Raw genomic sequence first — 23,384 nt, forward strand, 5'->3', positions numbered from 1 at the left:
CAGCAAAAGGAAAACCTGGTAAATCAGGATAAAATTGTAGCAATACAAACAAAGCACAACCAAAGAGCTGTATTATTATCTTAAAGTTAGGTTACTCATTGGAGGGAGCCTGCCATGAAATACTTTAATTTCATAAAAACCTCTCTAGTGTTTCTAAATGTGCAATGGCTGCTTGTCAGTTCAAGAAATGACACCTTCAGTACTGAAATAGGTATCAGTGGATGGAAAGGCAATATAGCTACAACTATTTCCCCATGGTTTGGATTGAGAAAAGCATAAAGAGCCTGAATCTGTAAAGTTTATTAATACCAAAAAGTACCTAAAATTCAACTTGGTTTATTCTATGCAGTTATTTTTCATACTTGGACTTGGAGAGCACAGGAATAAAATATGTTTGTTATAGGACTTGCTTCTCATGTTACTGTTTAAAGACATTGAATCCAGGTGTGTTTTTAGGAGATGCAGCTTTGTCTCTAGACCTTTGGAAAAATATAATGTTGGAACTGTTGCACATGAGAATTTTGTCAACCTCAGGTTATTTCAGGAGCACCTTAGAGACCAACAAGATTTTCAGAATGTAAGCTTTCAAGAGTCAGAGTTCCCTTCTTCCTGCTGCTCTACTGCAGACCAACATGGCTACCCACTTAAAACTATCTTCGTGGAAAAAGTTGTGTTATAGTATTCTGTTAAACTTTTAGCTGTTCTTCAAAGAAACATTAAGCAGCCCTTAATGAAGTATTGGCATATAATCAAAATTTCAGCCACCACCTTTTCCTTACTGTGTGGCAACATTGCACCTGTGTCCCAAATACATAAAAGCTGCTTTGTGCAGTTATAGTCCCTTTTAATCTTCCAGCAAAATGGGAAAATTTCATTATTTTCTGTATTTTTATTCCACCCTTTCTCCATAGGACTCAGGATGGTATACATCAGTTTGCTCTTCTCCAACCAACAAAGCTCCTGTGAGGTAGTTTAGGCTGAGACCGTGTGACAGGCCCAAGGTCACCTGCAAGCTTCCATGGCAGAATGGGGATTTGAACCTGGGTCTGAGATCCCAGTCCAACTCTCTGAACCACTATACCATTCTGGCTCTCAAACTAATGATTTACAGCAGTATAAAGTTATGTTAGTGAGAATTCTTTGTTTACAGCTAATTTGTGTTTGCTGCATGCTGCAGCTGAGCCCCTAGGACTCTCCCTAGAGAAAACATTATACCATGTACTGAGTCAGACCAGTAGTTGACCATGGTCAGCGTTATCTCCTCTGACTGGCAGCAGCTCTTTAGCATCTCAGAGGGAGGTTTTTGACATCACCTGCTACCTGATCCTTCTAACTGGAGACACTGGGATTGAATCTAGGAGCTTATGCATGCAAAGCAGATGCTCCACCATTGAGCTACAGCCCTTCCTGTGCCATTTTGTGGCAGAAACCACTACCCCAGATCTTGAGGGAAACAGTGAGGTGCGTGTGGAATCCTTGTCTGGGTGCTACAGAAACTTCCCCCTTTGCTGAGACTTTCCTTCGGTATAAGTGGCCTTCTGCTAATACTACAGGCTCTGAGCCTCCTGGGAAAGTTTGTTGCTCCAGTGGAAAGCATCGCTGCTTGCAGAACTGATCTGCGGGATCTTGACCAATCTTTGTTTTTCTAAATCACCTATTCTAAGAGAGTCTCTACATTTTTATAGCTAGATGGCTAAGCTACTCCTGAAGTTTATGGTCAAGTAATAATAGCTGTTAGTCATTGAGAAGTATTAAGCACAAAGAAAACTATTAAAATTGTGGGCTGTAAAACATTCTCACATTCCCTTGAAGATTTTTTTTGAAAAAGATATTTGCGGCATCATTGAAACTTCTTATCCATTTCATGGTTTACCTGTCGGCTCCTTTGAGTTCCTCCACTGCACATTCTTTGAGGAAGTAAAGCTGCAACTTGTTATGGCAAGTTTTTTAAATACGGCTTTCTGGTATTTGTTGGCGATGGCTAGCATTGCTGGTGAATGCCAGCTTGGTTTTAGATGCGGGGTACATTTCAATGCAAAGTGTCTTGATTCAAATTGTGGAAAGGAAGTTTTGGTTATCTGGTTAACTGGGTCCCTAATGCTTGTATTCTGAGGGTGCAACTAGATGGGATTGCATCCCTGGGTCAAACCTGGGGATGCTGCTGCTATTTTACAGCCGAATGCAAGTGATTTAAAAATGCTTCAAGGGCCTAATCCTGGTCATGCTTGGTTTGCCTCTGTGCCTTTTCAAGTGCTGAAACAGCTGAGGGGTGACGGTGGCAATTTTGGCATTTGAAAAGACATGAGTGGGAACATGCTGCGGCATTTTTAAATTGTCTGCATTAGGCCCTAAAATGGGGTGATATCCCTGGGTTGGACCTGGGCTACGGTCACGTCTAGTTGTGCCCTGGGTCTCCTCAGTTACCAAAATCATCTGAAAACAGGATCAAAAAAGGAGGATCCAAGTGATCCCCCCCCAAGAATTTGAACACTTGCAGTGTAATCTTAAGAACACTTCTGAGACTAAGCCCTGCTGAATAGACTACAATAAGATTCTGAATAGATCTATTTAGTATTTATTAGCTTAGAAAGTCATTTGAAAATAAAAGAGGGAGGAAAAGAGTCTGTTTCTGAGCCTGGGTATAAATTGTTTGACTTTTAAGCTGCTTTTTAAAGTGTGAGATTTCCTAAGCAGAAAGTCGTCATCTGAGCTGGCCTGACATTTTTGACTGAAAATCGAGTCATACTTGAGTTATAATTTGTACTATCACCTTTTCGAAATTCCAAATAATCCTGAGTTTGTTTCTTTCCAGTGGAGTATACCCAGGCTCAGTGACAGACTCTTTTCTTCCCTCTCTTCTTTCCAAATGACTTTCTAGCTAGTAAGCACCCTGTAGGGTTGGTGATTGACAGTGCCATTCTAATTACATCGTGAAGTCAATGGGTTTAGAAGGGTGTTTAGGATTGCATTGCTTGAGATTGGTGGACTTGATTACTGATTATTTTGTAACAGTTGCTTGCTATTTGGAGAAAGGGACTTGATTCTGGTTCACGGTTCAAAACCAAATCTTGTCCACTAGGGAAAAGTTTCTTCTTTGAACAATATTTAAGTTTGATTTGCCTTATACTATGAAACTGCCTCATGCTAAATTAGACCTTTAATCTGTTAAGGTCAGTATTTTCTACTCTGTTTGGCAGTGGCTCAGGCAAAGATGTTTCACATCACCTGTTAACTGATTATTTTAACTTGAGATGCCTAGGACTGATGCCTGAGATCGTCATGTAAGCAGATAGCTTCTCCTAACAGTCCCTTCACGTGTCATTTGACCAGGATTTCTAAACGTGATGGAGACCTTGCTGCATGTGCATGTCTCTAAACAAGTATCTTGGTCCCAGTTTATATAATCCTCCTGCTTTGTAAATTGTGGATGATACTGCAAATTAAGTATATGGATACGCACACGTGGTGCTCACATATATACATGTTTACTTGTTTGAGCAGTGGGTTAGGTTGCATATGCACCTGTTCTTCCACTGTCAGATAGGAATGCTGATCCGGTTGAACAGCCATTGAGATTAAGCATGGAATAAGGCCTTGGGAAAAGTCAGCTGTGAAATAAGCCAACTAAGGAAGAAATTCTTATTTTATTGTTCTTAATGGAAAATTATTTGCTGGCACTTAATCTGATTTTTTTTAAAAACTGTATCTAACACTGCAAGGAAAGGTATTGCTGTGTGTACCCAGTTTGGTACCGGCCTATAATCCTTAACTTCTCCTGATTTCCTTAATGGATCAACATAAATCTTGTGAGTCAGGGAAGGAGCATAATCTACTCCTGTGTGACCTGAAGGGCACTCTGTTTCCCAAAAGAACAAAATCATTGAATGACCCAACACAACATCCTCATCTAACCTAATGCGCAGATAACACAGCACAGAAAAGCCTTTAGTCTCAGGGCTTGTTAATACTGTGTTCAGAATGCTGTATTGGGAACAAATAAGCCCTAGGTAGATATGAATACCACTATACAATAAAAGGGGAAGGTGTTACCTACATAGTGGCATTATTGACTATATGAAATATTTAAAAATATTTGACTGGTCAAATAATAGGTGGTCAACTGATAGTATTTCATTGGTCATTGTCCATATCATTTATGGACAATTCCTTTTTAGGGTATATTTCTGTGTATATGCTTGTGGAGAAAGCTGGGCTAGGTGACTTCTGGAATGCTCTGAGTCCTGTTTCTAGAAGTGTGTTTTTTATATTAATGCTGTGTATACAGCTGTGTCAAAAAGGGGGTACGAGAGTGGAGATACTGATTTATGGTCAGCAAGTACATTTACCTTTTCAGAGGATCACTGTTGTTGCTGTTGAGCCAGCAGGGCAATAGTGGTTAGAACTTAGAATACTGGGCTAGGCTTTGAGAGACCTGGACTCATACCCCATTTTGCCATGGAAGCTTGCTGGGTGACTTTGGGCCACTTGTGCATTCAGCCCAACCTACCTTGTAGAGTAGCGGTTGTGAGGATAAAATAGAATAGGTGAGAACGATGTAAACTGCTTTAGGGGGCGCATTGGGGAGAAAAGTAGGGTACCAATGAAAGAAGAGAGTTTTTTGAAGCTATTACCAGCACTTCTTGCTATGACTGTCATAAAGAATGCTGCAGATTTCCTACAAGCTAATAGCTTCTTGTTTCTTGCCTTCACCCTTTTTGCTTCTTTCACATTTATCAAGCTACGCAGTGGCTAGTCCTGGCCATTACCATATCCTTTCATGTCTCCCCTGACATGTTTCTTTCCTGTTGTGCTTGGGGCTGTGTAGTCAAGAAGAAGTTGAATGCTTTGCAGTGTTTTTTTGGGGAAAGTTGTATATTTTGAAAAAGTTGTATACTTTGAAAAAGCGTCTGGTACTAATCTTCCAGCTGTATATTAATGGTTCCAGTTTTCTCATATTCAGTAAGATTAATTGGCTTCAATAATATTAAAACACACAAGGCTTAAATGAAGTATATAAATGACCATATATTTTATGAAGTAATAAAGAGATGATTGTGGTGGAACTGAGTGGCTGATTTGTGTTTTCAGATTAAAATAAATGCTTCCCACTTCAATTGATCATTGACAAACATGACTTTTACTGTATTGCCATGATCTTCTTTGGATTTTTAATCAAGTACTTCAGTGAAGGAAGAGCAGCTTTCTCTGCATAGGCATATACGGTTCTGAGTTGTTGACAATGTTTTGGTTTACAGTTGTAAATTTAAATATAAATTAGGATTCTTTTATGGGGTGTAATAACTTCTAAGATGATTAGCTGAAACATACACATCTTGGGACATTGCTGTTGATTATCATGAGTTTCTCTGTCCTTCTAATTCCCTGGGTTTGTGGGGATGAATGAAATTTTACTTTAATGGCATCCTGGTTGGGCAATAATTGTCATTGTACTCTGTAGTAGCCATTTTTGATGGATCACTGAAGCCCATTTCACAGAATTTGTTGACATAATTTGCAATGAGATAAACATATGTGTGTTTCTACAAGTGACTAACATTTCTGTCTCCCTTTCTGCCGGTGAAATATCCTCCCCTTTCAGCGATTTGGAAATGAGAGTCACATTCACTGCTCCTTTCCTGGTACTTGCATTTTTTAGCAGCACTCCTCCATGAGTCTCTTTGTGGGCCTGATGCTGCTTCTTCAGTACCCTTTTTTGGTGCATGTGTTCAGATTGGCTACCTTCATCCTAGTATCAGTGACAATGTTAAGTAGGACTTCATGACAAACTTGAGTCTTTTTGTGATAAGTGCAAAGATGACTTGTCATTCTTGTGCATGCCTTATGTCTGTCCCCCCCCCCAAGCACAGTTAAAGTCTTCCTGGTTTGGAAGCCTTTATTTTTCTGTGATGTCTGAGCACAGGCACCTGAGTAAACTAGAGTTTGTTTTGTTCTAGATACATAATGTTTCTGGAAATTATGAAAATATTTCCCCCCTAGATTTTTCCCTAGGTAAAAACAGAAATTTGAGGGAGAAATGAAATATAGGCAGTACTTACTTTCTTTTAAAATTGACTGTATTTTATTCCTTTGACAAGTTGTAGAAGGAAAACTTGTCCCTGGGCTGTTACATATCTGCTTCTTCAACAGTTGAGACAAGGATTAAACCATGGTTTCGAATCCTGGTTTGTGAGAAGGAAACAAACTCCATTTTGTCCAGATGCCTGAATTTGAACACTGCAGCAAATTGGAATTTGATTCAAAGTTTCTGAAACCAGGAAGACTTTTAGTTGCACTCTGCATCCATGGGACAAGAGGAAAGAATGTATGAACATGTTAACAAACTGTTTTCGTGCACATTATAAACAAACACAGATATGCTTGTGTGGTGTCTAAATGCAGCCATAGCCAAAATATATGATTATGAGATGACACTACTTAGGACTAATAGCTGTATGCCTCTCCCAATTTGGCACTGCATTAGTTATGCTGGGTGGGATAATACTGCCCTCTTCCCACAGCATCCCTCTGTTCTTGCTAAAATCCTGCTTTTGGGGTAAGTGGACCTTCAGGAACAGCATAGAGGGTCAGTGGGGGTGGGGGCTGCAGCAGAAGGGGGGAATTGGCAGAACTCTCACACAAGCTTGATGAAACTTGGGATTTAATTGAGTATAGGGCCAACTTGATAGAAAAGGAAGGAAAAAAGAGCAATGTTTTGGGTCATATACATGTGCCCCAGGCTAAGATGACCTAACTACACATAGCGCCCCCCCCCCCCCCCCCGCAAGACGTTGTGGTTGAAGTTGTTTATTCATCATTTTATCATTGTCGGTGAATAATTATGAGAACCTAAGGTGTTTTTTTTGTCCATTCTCTAATTTGACCAAATATGGCATGTTGCCCCACTTTGTTTCCTGGTGGTTATGGTGAGCTGAACATGACAATACTGAAAATATACCAGTTACTTTTTCTTATGTTTTCCCTGTTGGGTTTACTGTGGGATATGGCTGCATGTACCCAGTGTTTGGCCACTAGATGTCACCACTTAGCTAAACGTAGCTGCTATATGGGATCAAAAGAATTAGGATCTGAAAAATCCATTACAACTTTTTGTTATCTTTTGGTATTAAATGAAGTGGTTTTGGTTCCTCTTCTTGGTGCTTATTGTTGGAGTGAACATATGTATTTTTGGTGGAAAGATGGATATGCAGCTGATGATGCCCCAGTCCTGTATCAATTGTTCATCAAGGTATGATGAGGCTATCATCCTGGGAGTGAAATGTCAGTTGGGTAGTGTTAGTGGGAGAATTCTTTGGAGTGTCTGTCTCTTGGCCCTGCTATGATTGGTGATGTCTGTCACCACCAGTTCTACATGAGAGACATCCTTAATGTGTTGCTCTTTAGATTAGCCATATAGCTGGGCTGAAGTTCTTAGCTTGAAGTTGCACATCCTTTGCCCAATCTGGACCATGTTCTATCAGTTCCCATTCAAGCAAGCAAACATTTTAAAGAGCCCACCCTCCCTCAGTGTCTGCAGCTTCTTGTACTTTCATGGCAGTTTAAAAAACACAGCTGTAGGAGTGATAAATGCCACTGTTGTCGTTCATTTTTGAAGAACAGGCTTATTTGCTGTAGATTATTATAGTTCCTGATGTTCAGGAAGTGAATAAAAAGTTATTGTGATTACATTATGTATAATTATATATCGTCTGGACAATGTCCTTTTAATAAAATTATAAACATAATAGGAGAGACGTTCTCCACATGGTATGCAAGCAAAACACACAAGAGGGGAAAAATATTTGAGTTTTTGAAACGCTGTGTACAGTGATGATTTTTCATTTATTTATGACACTTTAACCCACTTTTCTGCCATTGGATCTGACTAATTGACCTTGGTCCAGTTACAAATTCTCTCCCTAATTTAACTCAGAGGCAGGGGCAGATTGGCCATTAAGAGAAATTGAATGCCTTCCAGTGGGCTGATAGCCTCTTCCACCTCCCCCCCAACCTGGGCCAGGCCAACCCTGTGATAGAAGACCTGAGCCTGGCCTGCCCAAGCCCCACGCAGGACAGCCTGGAGGGAGGCAGCATCTGGCCTGCCAGAGCCCCACACCAGAGGGGGAGAAGGAGATGGCATCTGAGGCACCTGATGGAGGGGTGCCTCGCTCCATCCAGCCTGCTGAAGTTCTGGGTGAGGCAAGAGAGGCATCTCCTGTCTTGCCTAGCCCCTATGCAAAATTAGGGAACTGGCAGCTCGCTTGCCAGAGGCACTGGAAGTGGCTCCTGGTCCACCTATGTGAGGCACGGGAAATGATGCTTTACCAATTGGTTACGCAAGCTGCTTCTTGCTCCCTTTCCCCTTCTGCTTTTGGGCTGGGGCAGAGGCAGGCAACTGCCGCTTTCTTTTTCTCTTCCTCTTTTCAGGGGGTGGGCCAGGGTGGGCTGGGTGAGGAGGCCATTTTTTCAGGGTTTTTCATTCCCAGTCTGGCCCTGCTCACAGGTTTGTTATGAGGATAAAATGGAGAAGCGAAGAAGGATGGAAACGGCTTTGGCTCTACCTTGTGGAGAAAGGTGGGGTATAAATGAAGCAAATAAATAATAAATATAGCAAATGAAAGGGAAAGGAAAATGTTGGGTTGGATGGAAAGAAGGAAGCAGAGATATGTGAGGATATGGGGGTTGCCAGGAGGAGGGAATGACCTTGGCCAGTCAGTCACTCTCAGCACTCTCTCTGTCTCTCAGGGTTATTGTGAAGATAAAATGGAGGTGAAGAGAATGATATAAGCTGCTTTGGCTCCGCACTGGGGACGATGGCAAGGTATAAATGAAGTAAAAGAATAATAAATATAGCTGAAGATGGGAGGCAGATACGGTTGGTTAGTGGGTGGAAGGTGAGAAGGAGGCAGGGAAAGGTGAAGATATAAGACTTGCCAAGGAAAATAGAAATAGTGTGGGGACTGGAAGTTGAGATACACTTTGCCAGTACTTGTGGGCCCTTCACAATGTGACGGGGCTGTTCCTGACAACTTGCACCATGCAACTGGGCCTGACCCAGTAGCCAGCACTGCACATTTGAGCTTGGTGCCTGGCACTGCATAACTAGGTAGAGGCTGCTGAGGAAAGGAAGGAGGAAAAGCTGAAGACAGGAGGGCAGATAAAAGTAGGTTGGCTGATAGGTGGGAAGGAAAGTAGGAAGCTGGAAAAGGGGTGAGGCTATGTGGGCTTTCAGGGGAGGGAAAGGAAATAGTGGGGGAGAGGAAATGAGATGCCCCCACAGGTCCTTGCAGGTCCCTCACTCGTGCTACCAGTTTTCTTTTCTGCTTATTTATTAGGCACTAGAATTATTAGGCACTGTATAATTTTTTTTAAAAGTACTTTATATATTTACAGTATAAGCTGTCTCTTTTTAATAAGGTTTTCAATAAAAAATACTCAGTTTGCATGCTTACAATATAAGTTAACTCTCTTTTTAATAATGTTCCCAGCTAATTAACCTGTCAGTATATATTGTGTTCCAATTACATCCCTAAGGCATAAAATAGAGAGAGTAGACATGAGTTCTTAACTGAAATAGGGGATGAACACTTTCTATTTTTTAATTTACTTCATTTAGATGCCACTTTTCTCCACATTGGGGACCCTTCTCCTTTTTATTCTCACAACAGTCACCCTGTGAGGTCGGTTGGGCTGAACGTGTCTGGAAAGCTTCCATTGCCCACTGGGGATTTAGAGCTGGGTCCCCCAAGTCTGACATTCTAACCATGACATCACCACTAGTACCTGAATCTTCAACTGATGGCTCTATCCCATTATAAGAATCCAGAAAATGATTACTAATATCAACTATATCCTGTACATTTAAATGAGAAAGCACTGTTTTTTCATTATAATGTCTGGCTTGTTCTTCATGTAGTTTTGTTATATAGTTCAGTAAACACTGCAGTAGCAAAGAGCCCTCACAGGTTTTTTTTAATCAAATAAGTTGAAAATCGCAATCGTAAAATAGCACTAATATGCCTTGCTGCTGGTTCTTTATTAAAAGACTGTGCGAGAAGTACAGTACCTGCCATTGATCCAATTCTGTGTTTGTTCTTAGACAACGATTATTCCAGGCAGTTTTGGATTCTCCATTGGTTTCGAATTCTCCATCGGTTTCTCCTCCAGCACTTTTCAGGAAGAAAGCTGTTGCCAAAGGCCACATTTTGAATTCTTCAGATGACTTTGCTTTAGGACAGGAATTTACAGGTAACCTTTTAGTCAAAGAACAGACACCTAGAAGACCATTCAAGACCTTTGTGAGGGAAGGTAAAAAGATCAAAGTGAAGGAGGAAGAGGTCCCCTATGGTGTTGAAGAAGGCAACATGACATTTAGTGAAGGAGCATCAAGTGCAAGTCCTAAGGAAGGTACCAGACAGCCTGAAACACCTTCCACATCTGCAATAAAAGTTAGGGGTAAGTTCTGTAGTTTATTTTTGCCATGCACATCAGTGTCTCATGCTGTTTTTCAGCTGTTCTTAAGTGGGTCTTCTTGTGAGGCATTTGTGTCAGCTATATGTCTTCTGCAACAGCCAGAGATTTCTTAGAGATTGGTTTGTATATGTCAGCTGACATAGCAGAGAATCCTAATCAAAAAACCTCTAGATGAGGAAACACTTATCAGTGTTTATTTTTCCCGTTTGTTTTGACCACATCTAAATAGTTAGTACTCAGCTGTCAGATGGAAAGATATTCCTATTAACACAGAACTTGTCAAATAAATGTTTCAAAGGAGAAATAGATATGTGTAATAAATTTTCTATCATTCTTGCTGTGTGTGACATCCTGTTTCCTGTGAGTGATCACAGCTAGGAGGATTTTGCTATATTTGTTCATTCAGTTTAGCAATTCCATTTTAAAAATTGACTTTGAAGGTTCCCTAGTTAAGTGGTGCTTTGCAGTTCAGGATTCCTGAACTAGAATTCAGTGCTGCTTTTTCAGAGCTGCCCATAATGAAATCATCTTTTCATTTTGTTCCAATAAATTATATGTAGATCCACTGCCACGAAGAGAGAGTTTTCCTGACTTCATGTTGTAAATATGTCGTAACTAGCCCCAAATTAGGAATAACAGGCTGGATCCAAACAAAACTGAGATGATGCTGGTTGGACTGGCAGAGGTTTTGGAGGAGATTGCCTCTCCCACCCTAGATGGGTAGTGCTTTATCTGACAAATTCATAGAATCATAGAATCATGGAGTTGGAAGGGGCCATACAGACCATCTAGTCCAGTGAGATTCAGTGAAGAGCTTGGGAATTTTATTAGATGCAGTTTTGTCTTGATTCCAGCATTTTTGTTCAAATAGGCTTTAGAGGGCAATCAAACTGAATCATGACAATATGCTAGAATATGAATTTAGGAAGATTTGCTAGGTTTCCCAAAAGAACTGATCAAAACATCTCACGAAGAAACTCAGTAGGTTTATTTACATTTTATAACAGTTGGGCCTTAAGGCCCTAATTGCTGCAGCCATTTTAACAGAAACTCCTCATTCTTCCTCCCGGATTGCATCAGGAGGCAGATGACCCTTCATCCAAACATTACCTCTTTATTTTTTTTTTTTTTGAAAATTTTTTTATTGGGTTAGAGCATTATTATTTTTACATTACATTCAATTTTCCCCTAATTTTTCGTTTCTAACCCCCTCCCTTTCCCCCCCTTTTGTTGACTTCCAACAGCTTTCCCACCCTCTGTCCCTTTTCCCTTACTTCTATAAAATTCATCTGTCTAAAACAAATATACATTCTCCATTATATTAAGCAGTACATCTTTAACTCCTTTACTTATTATACACCCAAACCGTACGTCTTTAGATAACCAATTTATCCCATTTTCCAGTTTTGAATATTTCTATATATCATAAACCTATACATCGTAAACCATAAAAATTTCCCACATTTAAATCAAACAATTTGATTTATTCTCTATATATTACTCATTTCATCTTTTTATGGTAATTCTATCTAACTTATCACATAATCAATCAATTTAACTCTTCTATGCATTCAGTTTGGTGCATATAAATCTTATCAGAGAAAGAAAATATTGTTAATTACTCAATCCTCATGTTTAAACCTTATCATTAATTATTCTCTATCAGTATTCTATCACTTAATCTTTACATATCTATATATATCTCGATCAATTAATCTAACTGCTTATAAATTCACATTTCTCTTCCTCCCCCGGTAAAGTCACCCCTCTCTTTTATACTTTTATTATACTTCAGTAGTTCTCAAACTGCCACAGTTTTCCTCCCACCTCCCATTTCTTCTCCAGATATTGTTTCAGCTTCTCCCAATCTGTGTTAAACTGCCCTGAGTCCAGATCTCTCAGTTTTCTTGTCATCTTGTCCATTTCAGCCATGTACAGCAATTTGTAGATCCAATCTTCAATAGTTGGCACTTCTTGTACTTTCCATTTCTGCGCATACAAAAGTCTAGCTGCTGCAGTCATATAAAATATCATCGTCCTATGATGGGCTGGAATTCCCTCCATTCCCAAGTTTAGCAGCAGGAGTTCTGGGTTCTTATTTATTTGAAACTGTAAAATTTCACTCATTTCTCTTATTATTTCCCCCCAGAACTGCCTAGCTACCTCACACGACCACCACATATGATAGAGGGAGCCCTCATGTTTCTTACATTTCCAGCATTTGTTAGAAGTATTCAAATTCCCTAGCGCAATCTTCTTTGGTGTCATGTACCAACGATAGATCATTTTGAAAATGTTCTCTTTAATATTAATACATGTCGTTGTCTTCATTGTAGTTTTCCACAAGTATTCCCATGCCTCCATTGTTATTTCTTTATTAAAGTTTATAGCCCATTTCACCATCTGTGTTTTAACTATCTCATCCTCAGTATACCATTTCAACAGTACTTGGTATACCTTGGATATTCTTTTCTTGTCTTCTTTAAGAAGGGTCTGCTCTAGTTCCGAGTTCTCTGTTCGTATGCCCCCTTTTGCAAAGTCCGAGTTGTATAAGTCTCTAATCTGTCTATACTGGAACCAATCATAGTTAGGTGATAGTTCCTCTTGCGTCTTTATTCTAAGTTTAGATACTTCAATCTTAGTTATTTCTTTGTACGTTAAACATTGTTGTTCATTATCCACAGCTCTCGGATCTATCACCTCATATGGAACCACCCACAAGGGGGTTCCTTCTTGTAGGTAAGTTCTGTACTTCTTCCAGATTGTATATAGACTTCTCCTTACAAAATGATGCAGGAACATCGAGTTGACCTTTACTTTGTCATGCCATAGGTATGCGTGCCATCCAAAAATTTTTTTATATCCCTCTAGGGCTAATAATTTCTTATTCTTTAATGTCATCCAGTCTTTTAGCCAAACTAGGCAGATTGCATCATGGTAAAGTCTTAGATTGGGCAGTTGCATTCCGCCTCTCTCCTTTGCATCTTGTAGAACTTTTACTTTCACTCGAGGCTTCTTGCCTGCCCAAACAAAATCTGATATTTTCCTCTGCCATTTTTCAAGTTGTTTAGAGTCTCTGATGATTGGTATTGTCTGTAACAAAAACATTACTCTTGGTAACACATTCATCTTAACTGCTGCAATCCTGCCCAACCATGACAAATTCAGTCTATTCCACTTGATCAAGTCTCTCTCTATCTGAGTCCATAATTTTTCATAATTATTCTTGAACAAATCTATATTTTTTGCAGTCAGCTCAACTCCCAGATATTTCACTTTACTAGTTACTTCACAGTCCGTTGTTTCCATTAACAATTGTTGTTTCTGCTTAGTCATGTTTTTGCATAGTATCTTTGACTTATTAGTCAAACATTACCTCTTTATTAACAGTAGCATGCTCTATGCTCTTTAACACAGTTGGAAGGCCAGGTTAATGCAGTTACGACACGGGCATTCTTTCAATTGCATTTAGTACACAAATTGACTCCCTACCGAGACTCTGCTGCGTTGGCCACCCAGATCCATGCATCCATAACTACAAGGCTGGACTGTTGCAGTGTGCTTCATGTGGGGCAGCTATTTAGAAGTTTCAGTTGGTACAGATCACTGCTGCTCATTTACTAACAAGAGCTCAGAGGTGTGATTATGTAACCTTAATTTTATGCCATTTGTTTTGGCTGCCAGTTTGCTTCTGGGTCAGATTCGAGGTGCTGGTTTGTTGCCTGCAGAGTCCTATGTGTCCTGGGATCCAGATACCTGAAGGGCCCAGGCACCAGCTTTGATCTTCCCAGAGCTTTCACTTGAATACCCTATCCCTAAAGTAACTCAAGCCCATTCCTACTTGGCCATGGCACCTGTTTTTTGGACAGCCTCCCATAGGTCAGCACAGTTGTGGAGGTATTCTTAAAGCCTTCTTGTTTAAAGGGGCTTCTGAGGCAATCAAACTGAATTAAGACAGTGTTAATGTAGTTGAGGGTGTGAAGCAGAGATGGATTTAGGGTCAGTTCTGACTTTAGTATTTAATTACGTTTTAATTTGTTTGTGCAGTGCGGTTTGCTTCTATAGTTTTAAGTTGCCTTGAGCCCATGTTTAATGGTGGGAAAGGCAGAGTATATATATTTTAATGAAATAAATTATCTGTATTCTGATAACTGTCCTGTTAATGTATGTTTCATTTTGCTGGTCTTTGACCATAATAAACGATTGATTGATAATGAAATGAATAAATGGACTATATGTTGGAAAGAAATCTCCTAGAATTGATCATTTCTTTCTGCACAAACTTTATAAAACAAACAATGACTATCTGGTGTTGCTTTATTGTAAGTCACAGACTTTAGGAAAGGTCATGTTGATGTGTGTGTGTGTTCCACATTTTTCCAGTGGAGTGTCCAGTCTGTGGGGTTCCTGTTCCAGAACTGCATGTAAATAAGCACCTTGATAGCTGCTTGACCAGTGATGAGAAGAAAGACAGTCTCCGAAGGTAAGAGATTTGAATGGGTGAGCTTCTTGTTCCTTTTTTTCTGTAGCCGGTTGTAGCTTTGTGCCTGAGTTTCCACAAGTGAAAAGTTTTCATGTGCCTGTGTTATGCTGTGAAGACAGTCTTTAGATAAAGAATAATCTTGACAAGCACCTTGCAGAAGGGAAAAAAATCCTTTAATTTATTCAACAACATTCAGTTAAAAGAGTAAATTGCGTAAGTCTGGTGAGTTTGAGTATGCAAGGAAAGAGAAGCTTGTGCCAAAAGTGAGTCTGGATTTCAGTTCAACACTATTTTACTTTGATTTCACCCTTTAAAAAAAAGCCTTTGAGAAAGTGTGCAAAGTTGGGATATTGAACAAAAACACAGCCTGGAATGAAATGATTTTTTGACCATCTTGCTGAGTTGGTTCTAAAACTGATGTCTTGTCATAGGAAGTGTTTTGCCAAGGTATACGGAGGTCTGCACAATCATGAACAGAATGTAAATAGGCAAGTGTTGTTTACCGTGCCTTACAGTGTAAGAGCTAGAAGGCTGCCAGTGAAATATAATTCGCACCACAGTCCGAGTAAAAAATGTCAAGGAGGGTTTTTTTTTTTTAATAAGATGTGAAAGTGGTCTGCGGAGGTTGTTGCTAGGGAACGTTATCAATGGTATTTCTTGCAAATTGCTGAGAGTGCCTGTGGCAGAATGGTGATTCATAAATGTTATAAGGAATAAATAAATAATGGCCCTGAAAAGATTAGATGAGTTCATGGAGGACAAAAGACCTCGGTGCCCATTAATCAAAATAGCTGGGGAACGTAGCCATAGGTACTGGTGACTATTCCATGTGATGGTGAGACACGAGGGGAGCAATGATAGGAATGGATCCTTTTAAATATTGTTTTCTAGCGAAGGACTTAAAATTCTGATATCGATCTAGAAACAATATTGAGGTGGATGGAAAAGATCTCATCCAGTAAACCTCTCAGAAGACACATGTATATGCTTTCTATTCTGCTTTTGAAAGCCTTCATTTCACAAATGCTATATTCTTTCTCTGTGAATTGTCTAAAAAAATGCAGTTTACATTAAAAAAGAATAAGCTTACCAGAGTCCAACGATTTGCTTGCAAGGATATTTCTTCCATCTCATTACTGATATGTGGAAACTCAAAGATGGGCAGTTGTTTCTCCGTGCTATACATAGGCCAAGTGTGGGACTTGGCTTGCTTGGCTTTCTGTATGTTTTCCATTCCAGCTTCTGGTCTTCATCAGAGATGTTTTGTGAGAATCTGTGGCTTACAGAAGGCAAATTGACTGTCCACAGTGTACAATCAGAACTGTCCATCTAGGCTGGGAACATACATGAACAACAATCAAATTGCAGACCACCTGTGGCTTGCATCAATATGGTAGCCCTTAAAAAGTTTGGTTTTCTAGTTGAGTATGGATTGTATGCAATATGCCGTGTAGCTACAATTGTGATTGTAGCCACACTGGGAGCCAGTTCTGTGTAGTGTTTAAAGCGGCAGGACTCTAATCTGGTTAACTGGGTTCGATTCTCCACTCCTCCACTTTTAGCCAGCTGGGTGACCATGGGTCAGTCACACCACTCTCAGAGGTTTCTCAGCCCTACCCACCTCACGGGGTGATTGTTGTGGGGATAATAATACCATACTTTGTAAACTGCTCTGAGTGTGGCATTCAGTTATCCTGAAGGGCAGTGTATAAATCGAATGTTATTATTGTTGTTGTTGTACAATTGAGAGCTAAAGCTATGCCTGGCAAAATTCTCCAGATCTTTTTCCTCTCCACCATGCAGAACTGTAAAGAAGAATGTGGATTATTGGGTTATACTGCCAAAATATAATTTTAAATACCTCGTGTCTTGAGATAGATAGGGTAATAATTCCTGAAATTGCAGGTTCATGATCCAAACAATAGAAATTAAAATAATAGTACTGAAATCAGGCTGGCTCTTAATACAATTTTATTGAAAACAGCTTGCATTCCATTACTTTCTAGAACAATTGGGAATACAGATAGGACTTATGTAACATGAATTTTGATTTTAATGATTAAAAACAATATCGATCACCTTTCACAGAAAGATTAATAAAAGAGTCCATAATGAGGGAATTGGTTTGTGATAGTTCTGTGATTTCTGTTCAGCGAGTTAATCCTTATTTGATTTTCTTTCCTTGGGAATGATGGAAACCACAGGTTTTAATCATTTTTACCATCCTGAATGTTATCAGGGTCAGCCTTGGTTAGTAATTGGATGGGAGACTTCCAGTGAAGATCAGGGTTGCAGAGGCAGGCAATGGCAAACCACCTCTGTTAGTCTCTTGCCATGAAAACTCTGCCAGGGGTCACCATAAGTCAACTATGACTTGAAGATAGGATTTCATTTTTCAATATCCTGAATACAAAACATCACAGGCTTATCAAATATGTTAGCTTGTTCTTTGTCAGAGGACGCTTGCAAGCAGTTATTTATTCATAGGTATATTGCCATATAGTTCTGAAACAGGTCCCAGTATTTTCTTATTTTAATAGCTTTTTGAACTTTTTTGTTGTTGTTAATAAGTGAACGCATAAAGACTGGCTGGAACCTGGTTCCTTCTGGGCATTTTAGATGTATGGATGTTTTATGTAATATGGTTTATTTTTATCTAGACCATGACATTTAGGAGAATCTTTGAGAATATTCTTATCTCAAAAGTTTTAGCTACTGTGAGAAATTAAACATGACCCTTGGCAACATATTTTACATTTTATTTCAATAGCAATTAGCACATTCAGCTTGTCTTTATGGAATGCAGTTCGCTGTTGGTTTTATAAAACAGAACTGGAGAAATGTAGTTTAGAGGACTGAGTTGTATTTCATTCGGGCAAATGTTTGATTCCAAATCCATACAAAATGAGTGATTGTATGCACAGTTATTCTCCACTGGTAGCTTACTGTGCATGGATTTATATATGGAATTGATCCTCTTGATTTCATATTTATTTAGAGCCAGTTTGGTATAGTGGTTAAGAGCACGGGACTGTAATCTGGAGAACCGGGTTTGATTCCTCACTCCTCCACTTGAAGCCAGCTGGGTGACCTTGCGTCAGTCACAGCTTCTAGCTCTCTCAGCCCCACCCACCTCACAGGGTGTTTTGTTGTGGGGATAATAATAACGTACTTTGTAAACCGCTCTGAGTGGGTGTTAAGTCATCTTGAAGGGTGGTATATAAATCGAATGTTGTTGTTGTTATTTTAAGCAAAGAATATCCCTCTCTTTGTTCCTCTGATCTTTTTCTCCTGAGTTCAATTCTGATGTACGCAAATCATAGCTAAGGAAATTCAGTGATGGTTTGGGTTGCTGGCTGAGTTGACAAGCTGTGTTTATAGCAGGCAGACCATAGTCTGAAGGAGGTTTGGAAAATATTGTTAATGTTATTAGATCAAACCTTGATTTTTAAAAAGAATCTGGCTAACTGCCTTATAGTCTGTCTGTTCTATGAACTGAATTTCTGACATTATTCCTCCCCCTTCTCTTCCCAGTTTTAAAATGGTCCTTTTGTCCTTTGTAACTCACCAAAGCAATTTCTAAAATGCTGTCAGCAGAGTAGTCATTGATGGGTTCTAAGAGTTTTTAAATGTTGTCTAAACAAAATCTTCCAGTAAAGTTTTAAACCAACATCTCTCTCTCTTTCTCTCTCTCTGTCTTTAAAAATGTTTTGTTTCCTGTTGTCATGTTGATTAAATATTTAAAAATAAATACACTTACAGATGTCCCTGCCCAACTCCTATTGCTTGGTATGATGTCTGAATTGACAAGTCACAATTACAGCTGAGGTTTAACTTTGGCAGACCACGCCTCCATATTTTTACTTAAAACTTCCTTCCCTTTTCCCAGTTTCCCACCCTGGAGTTTGAAAGTAGCAGGGGAATAATGCAGCTCTCCCCAGCCCTCTGAAATGGGTCCTCTCTGCCTTCAGTCTCTGCAGCCAATGCTCGCAGAAGGAAAGGGGCAGCCGGAGAGAGACCTCTCCTGCTGCCTCTATCTGATTGGCTGAGCCTCCTCAGCCGCACCAAGCAGGCCTCTTGGCGTATTTAATCAAGTGGGTGGAGGCAAACTGGTCCGTGTCTTAAAACTATGAACTTCACATTTTTTTTTTAAAAAAACTTTCTTCTCTTTTCCCATTTGGAATCTATTGTTTTCCAATAGGAACTCAAAATAGGGTTTACGCTGTGGACTGTGGTTAGCTTAAAGGATGGGTTTGACATGCTATCTTAATTCATTAATGGATGTAAAGATGGAGCTGAAAAGTGCCCTGGCAGTGTCCTCTGTTTAAGAAGCATAATGCCCGGCTTGCATTTTTTCCAATGCTCGATAACAGTCTCTAAAATGTCTTTCTGCGTGTGTGGCTGGTTGGGTTTCTTTGAAATTGTGCCACAAGACGAACCCTTGAGAAATCCTCCTTTTTCTAGTCTGCCTTTGATCTCTCAATCCAGGTATGTGAGGGGATGGTTTTATAGCCTTCTCCTGCTAGCTTCTTCAAGCAAACTCTCTTTTGCTTGCTATTTCACATATGCTGTAGTATTGTCAGAAGTAAAATGATGTAATTATCCATTGAAAGGTTTACGCTTCCTTCTAGAATCTTAAACAACACTCTCCTAGAGAGGAAATGCATCCTCTCAGCACCTGCACTATGGAGAACAAAGATTACAGTAATTAAAATGAAGTAATTAAAATGGTCATCAAGCCTGTTTCGGATACATTTTAACTTTATTTTTCAGTATAATAAGCTTAGGCTTGCCAAGAAACCAAGCTTCCAAAAGGGGGAAAAAAGCATGTTCTCTTTTGATGTACAGCTAGAAGATTATTTAATTTGTACCCAACATGGAACCATGGCTGAATTTCTGTAATAACATTAGAGCGTCAAGTTCAGAAATGTCAGAACTAATTGTACTGGGTGGGGAGGAAGGGAGAGAATCCATTAGAATGTTATGGGTGGGTCTGCAGATGGCAGATGGTGTCATCCCTTTGACATATTAAGGGATTGCCTGCAAAACTGAAATAATTTGAGCTGGAATTAATTTGTATCCAAACTTCTGATATTTCTCTATGTTGGGGGCAAAAACGGTATATTTGCTGATGGTGGTGAACAGTGGAGGCTGGACAGATAGTTCAAACAAGGCAAAGCACTGTTTGAGTAACCCCTGAGGAAAAATAAGAAAAATAGCAGAGATGCTTTTTGCAGTGATTTTCTCCATCTTCCTCCTCCCCAGTTTGTTCTACCGCAGGCTGGGTCTTAAACCTCATGTGAACTTTGATGGTAATTCTTTTATGATTAAACATATGATGGGGAAAACTGCATTTGTTTGGGTGCCATAAGGTAGAGTTTTATAATGTTTATGTTTCTGTTCTCTATATATTCTTACAGCTCTGGACACAAAAGAAAGTTCTTGCCTAAAGTGGTGTACAATTTACTTTCTGATCGTGATCTGAAGAAAAGACTGAAGGAGCATGGGCTATCTACTCAGGGAACAAAACAACAGCTCGTTAAGAGACACCAAGAGTTTGTTCATATGTATAACGCACAGTGTGATTCTTTAAATCCCAAATCAGGTAGGAAAGTGAATTTCAACTGATCTCATATTGAGAAGTTGCTGAAGTATAAACAACTTTTTTCCTGACAGTTTGTTCACCTAACTTTCTATATGGCAGTAGTTACTACTAGAGATTGTATTTTAATATGAAACTGTTAATTATTTTAGTTTGGACATACCTTTTTTTCTTCCTTAGGCCCTTTTAAAATGAAATGGCTGTCATATTGGAAATATATGAAATTACATGGCAGCTGCTCTACATAAACAAGCAGTTTGTTTACAGTGGCTTGCCACATGGATCAGTTGGAGCCATTTGATTTATCACAGACCACTGATGGAATCATAATGGTGAACAAATAGGATTGCCAACCTCCAGGTGGTAAATAACAATAACACGATGGCCCTCCCGATTAAGACAATGTACAATAGGAAATGAGAACCTTACCGGGAAATATGTAAATGCACTACTCAACAATACTAGCAAAGAGAATCATTTATCAAAATTAAAGTACCCAAGTGCTAAACTTTTAGAACCATTCATATGTTATGTATCATAGTACAAATATTCAATCCCGATACATTCAGCACAGAACAAACATCACACAGTTCACCCCAATATTCACAACATGACAAATCCAAGGGTGTCTGAAAAATATCCAACAGGTAAGTCCTTTGTTAATGTAGAAAATCTTATGTCCAGTTCTCAATTGTTGTCCCTTTTACTCTTCATGGATGTTCCAGTGGACGGTGGCAAAATTTTCCAAGCCCAAACTGGGGCCGGCTATTAAGTCACGTAGATTTTGTCCAAATCTGGATACAAGATTTTCTTGTAGGTAATATGGGGAATTTATGTAAAATTTATGTACTCACCAATAATTTTTTTTTTAAAAAAGAGTAGTGCGTTTACATTTCTCCTGGTAAGGTTCTCCTTTCCTATTAACCTCTAGGTGGTAGCTGGGGTCTCCAAAATTACAACTGATCTCCAGCCAACAGAGATAATTCACCAGAAGAAAATGGCATTGTACCCAGCTAAGGTTTCTCCTCTCCCCAAATCCTGCCCTCCCCAGGCTCCACCCTCAAAATCTCCAGGAATTTTCCAACCTGGAGCTGGCAACCCTATGTACAAACGAGCCACATAAAACTGGCTTATCTGGGGACTCTCTCACATAGATGGGCTACTGAATTCAGCAGCTGCTGTCTTTAAGTCACTTCAGGTCATTTCTGTGGGACCTTCTTGTTCATATTTAATGTGAAGTGGGCCTTAGTAACTTAGTTGCTGCAGAGCTTTTGGTTTGTCCTCATAAATGCTGGGGGATGGGATACATTTTGCTATCCTAATGTATTACTGTCACTGGGCTGCTGCAGGCCGTGCTATGCTAGTTATGTTTCCCTGTTACAAACTCAGTATTAAAATTTATATACATGTGGCAGGAATTTATATGAAAATGTATATCCTGCCTCTCTGTGTGTCATAATGTAGATCTGCAGAACTCTTCCGGGTGGTCAGGTGACTATTGGGTTCAGGATTCTTGGAAGCTAGAGACCATCTATCTGGTTGTATGACCTTTGCCCCCTTGGCTGCTTAAAGTTGCTGGGGGTGGAGTTGGTGAATGGGTCCAGGAGATAGTAAATTCCTATCTGAGAGAGTGGTTGCTTCTGCCTCGAAGTGAGTAGTGGTATGTCCACTCCTAAAGAAACGTACTTTGGTCCTAGGAGATTTAAAATGGCTCAAATGTGCCATTCTTTTTTTTCCACAGGAAAAAAATATAAAATGCAATATACAAACATATTGTTTCATTTCTTTACCTTTTCTTGACTTACCCAATAAATACTAAACATCATTAAACTGTTTAAATCAATTCTGTTCTTGCTATCTTCTTTGTGTAACCATTTTTGTTTACTATGAAAAGGGATACCATAAAGTAGAATTACAGTATTTCCTTACATAAATTCAGGCAGTATTATGTAGTTCAAATTATAAGTTTTATTTTGTTTGCAATAAGAATTTGCACAATAACCTTCTATAATAACTATAACTTTACTCTAATATTGTAGCTTAAATATTTACAATAAACAATAGTACCCTCCTCTTTTACTTGTAAGTTATAGGAAAAATACAAACTAACACAATTACCAGAGGGGCTGTGATTATTTAAATACTACTTGAATTCAAGCTTGTAGTATGAAATATACAATAATAATAATTACACTGTAAGCAGAAATAACAAATCTATCTACTGTTTTATATAGCCCTCAATAACCCAAATATTACACACTTGGGTTATTTGAAAATTTTCCAGAAGGGCTATATTTATTTAGAGGCTAATTTTCTGTAATAATTCCCTTATCCCTCCCCAAACCTCTTAGTCTTGAGAGATATTTCTATATTAAGCAAATAACCCTATTATAAGGTCCAATTATTATTTTCCTGCTTCGTATGGACAAAAAAAGAAAGCAAAGTTACTAAAGCGGTTACTGATTGTTTCTAAAAGGAATTTTACTTCCCTTTTGGGGTGTTGGTGGTTGAGACATCTTCCTTTTGTAGGAAACTTTTTCATATTCCATATAGATAGTAACCTTGACATTTTAGAGTAGGCTTAAGCCTGTTTAATGTTCCTCAGCATAGTACGTTTTTTCTTTGTGTTTCACTTGAAGTTTAGTGTGGTTTGCCCATCTGCAGCTGATTCTTACCTGACTTAATGAATCTGTAATCATTTTAAGTTCTCTTCTTTTGTTCAAAATTTCTTTGGGAAATACTGCGATAGGCGTACCATTAAAGGAGAGAGTGTTTTGTTTTCTTGTGATTTCTAATATCTTCCTTCGAGTCCTCCAATCTAGGAAGGTT

The 23,384-nt window shown here is 39.2% G+C and overlaps 1 protein-coding gene across 4 annotated transcripts in view; it reads left to right on the forward strand.

Annotated features, from left to right (window-relative positions):
* The window catches only part of RAD18 (RAD18 E3 ubiquitin protein ligase), a 182,116-nt gene that overhangs the window by 39,446 nt on the left and 119,286 nt on the right, over positions 1-23,384 (forward strand). For all 4 annotated transcript variants that reach the window (XM_054977684.1, XM_054977685.1, XM_054977686.1 and 1 more), the window contains 3 exons: positions 10,097-10,452; positions 14,854-14,953; positions 20,374-20,558. In XM_054977684.1, coding sequence (XP_054833659.1) covers positions 10,097-10,452; positions 14,854-14,953; positions 20,374-20,558 — 641 coding nt within the window. The remainder of the gene's footprint in view (positions 1-10,096; positions 10,453-14,853; positions 14,954-20,373; positions 20,559-23,384) is intronic.

Source organism: Eublepharis macularius, chromosome 4 (assembly GCF_028583425.1).
Source record: "Eublepharis macularius isolate TG4126 chromosome 4, MPM_Emac_v1.0, whole genome shotgun sequence".
NCBI lineage: Eukaryota > Metazoa > Chordata > Lepidosauria > Squamata > Eublepharidae > Eublepharis > Eublepharis macularius.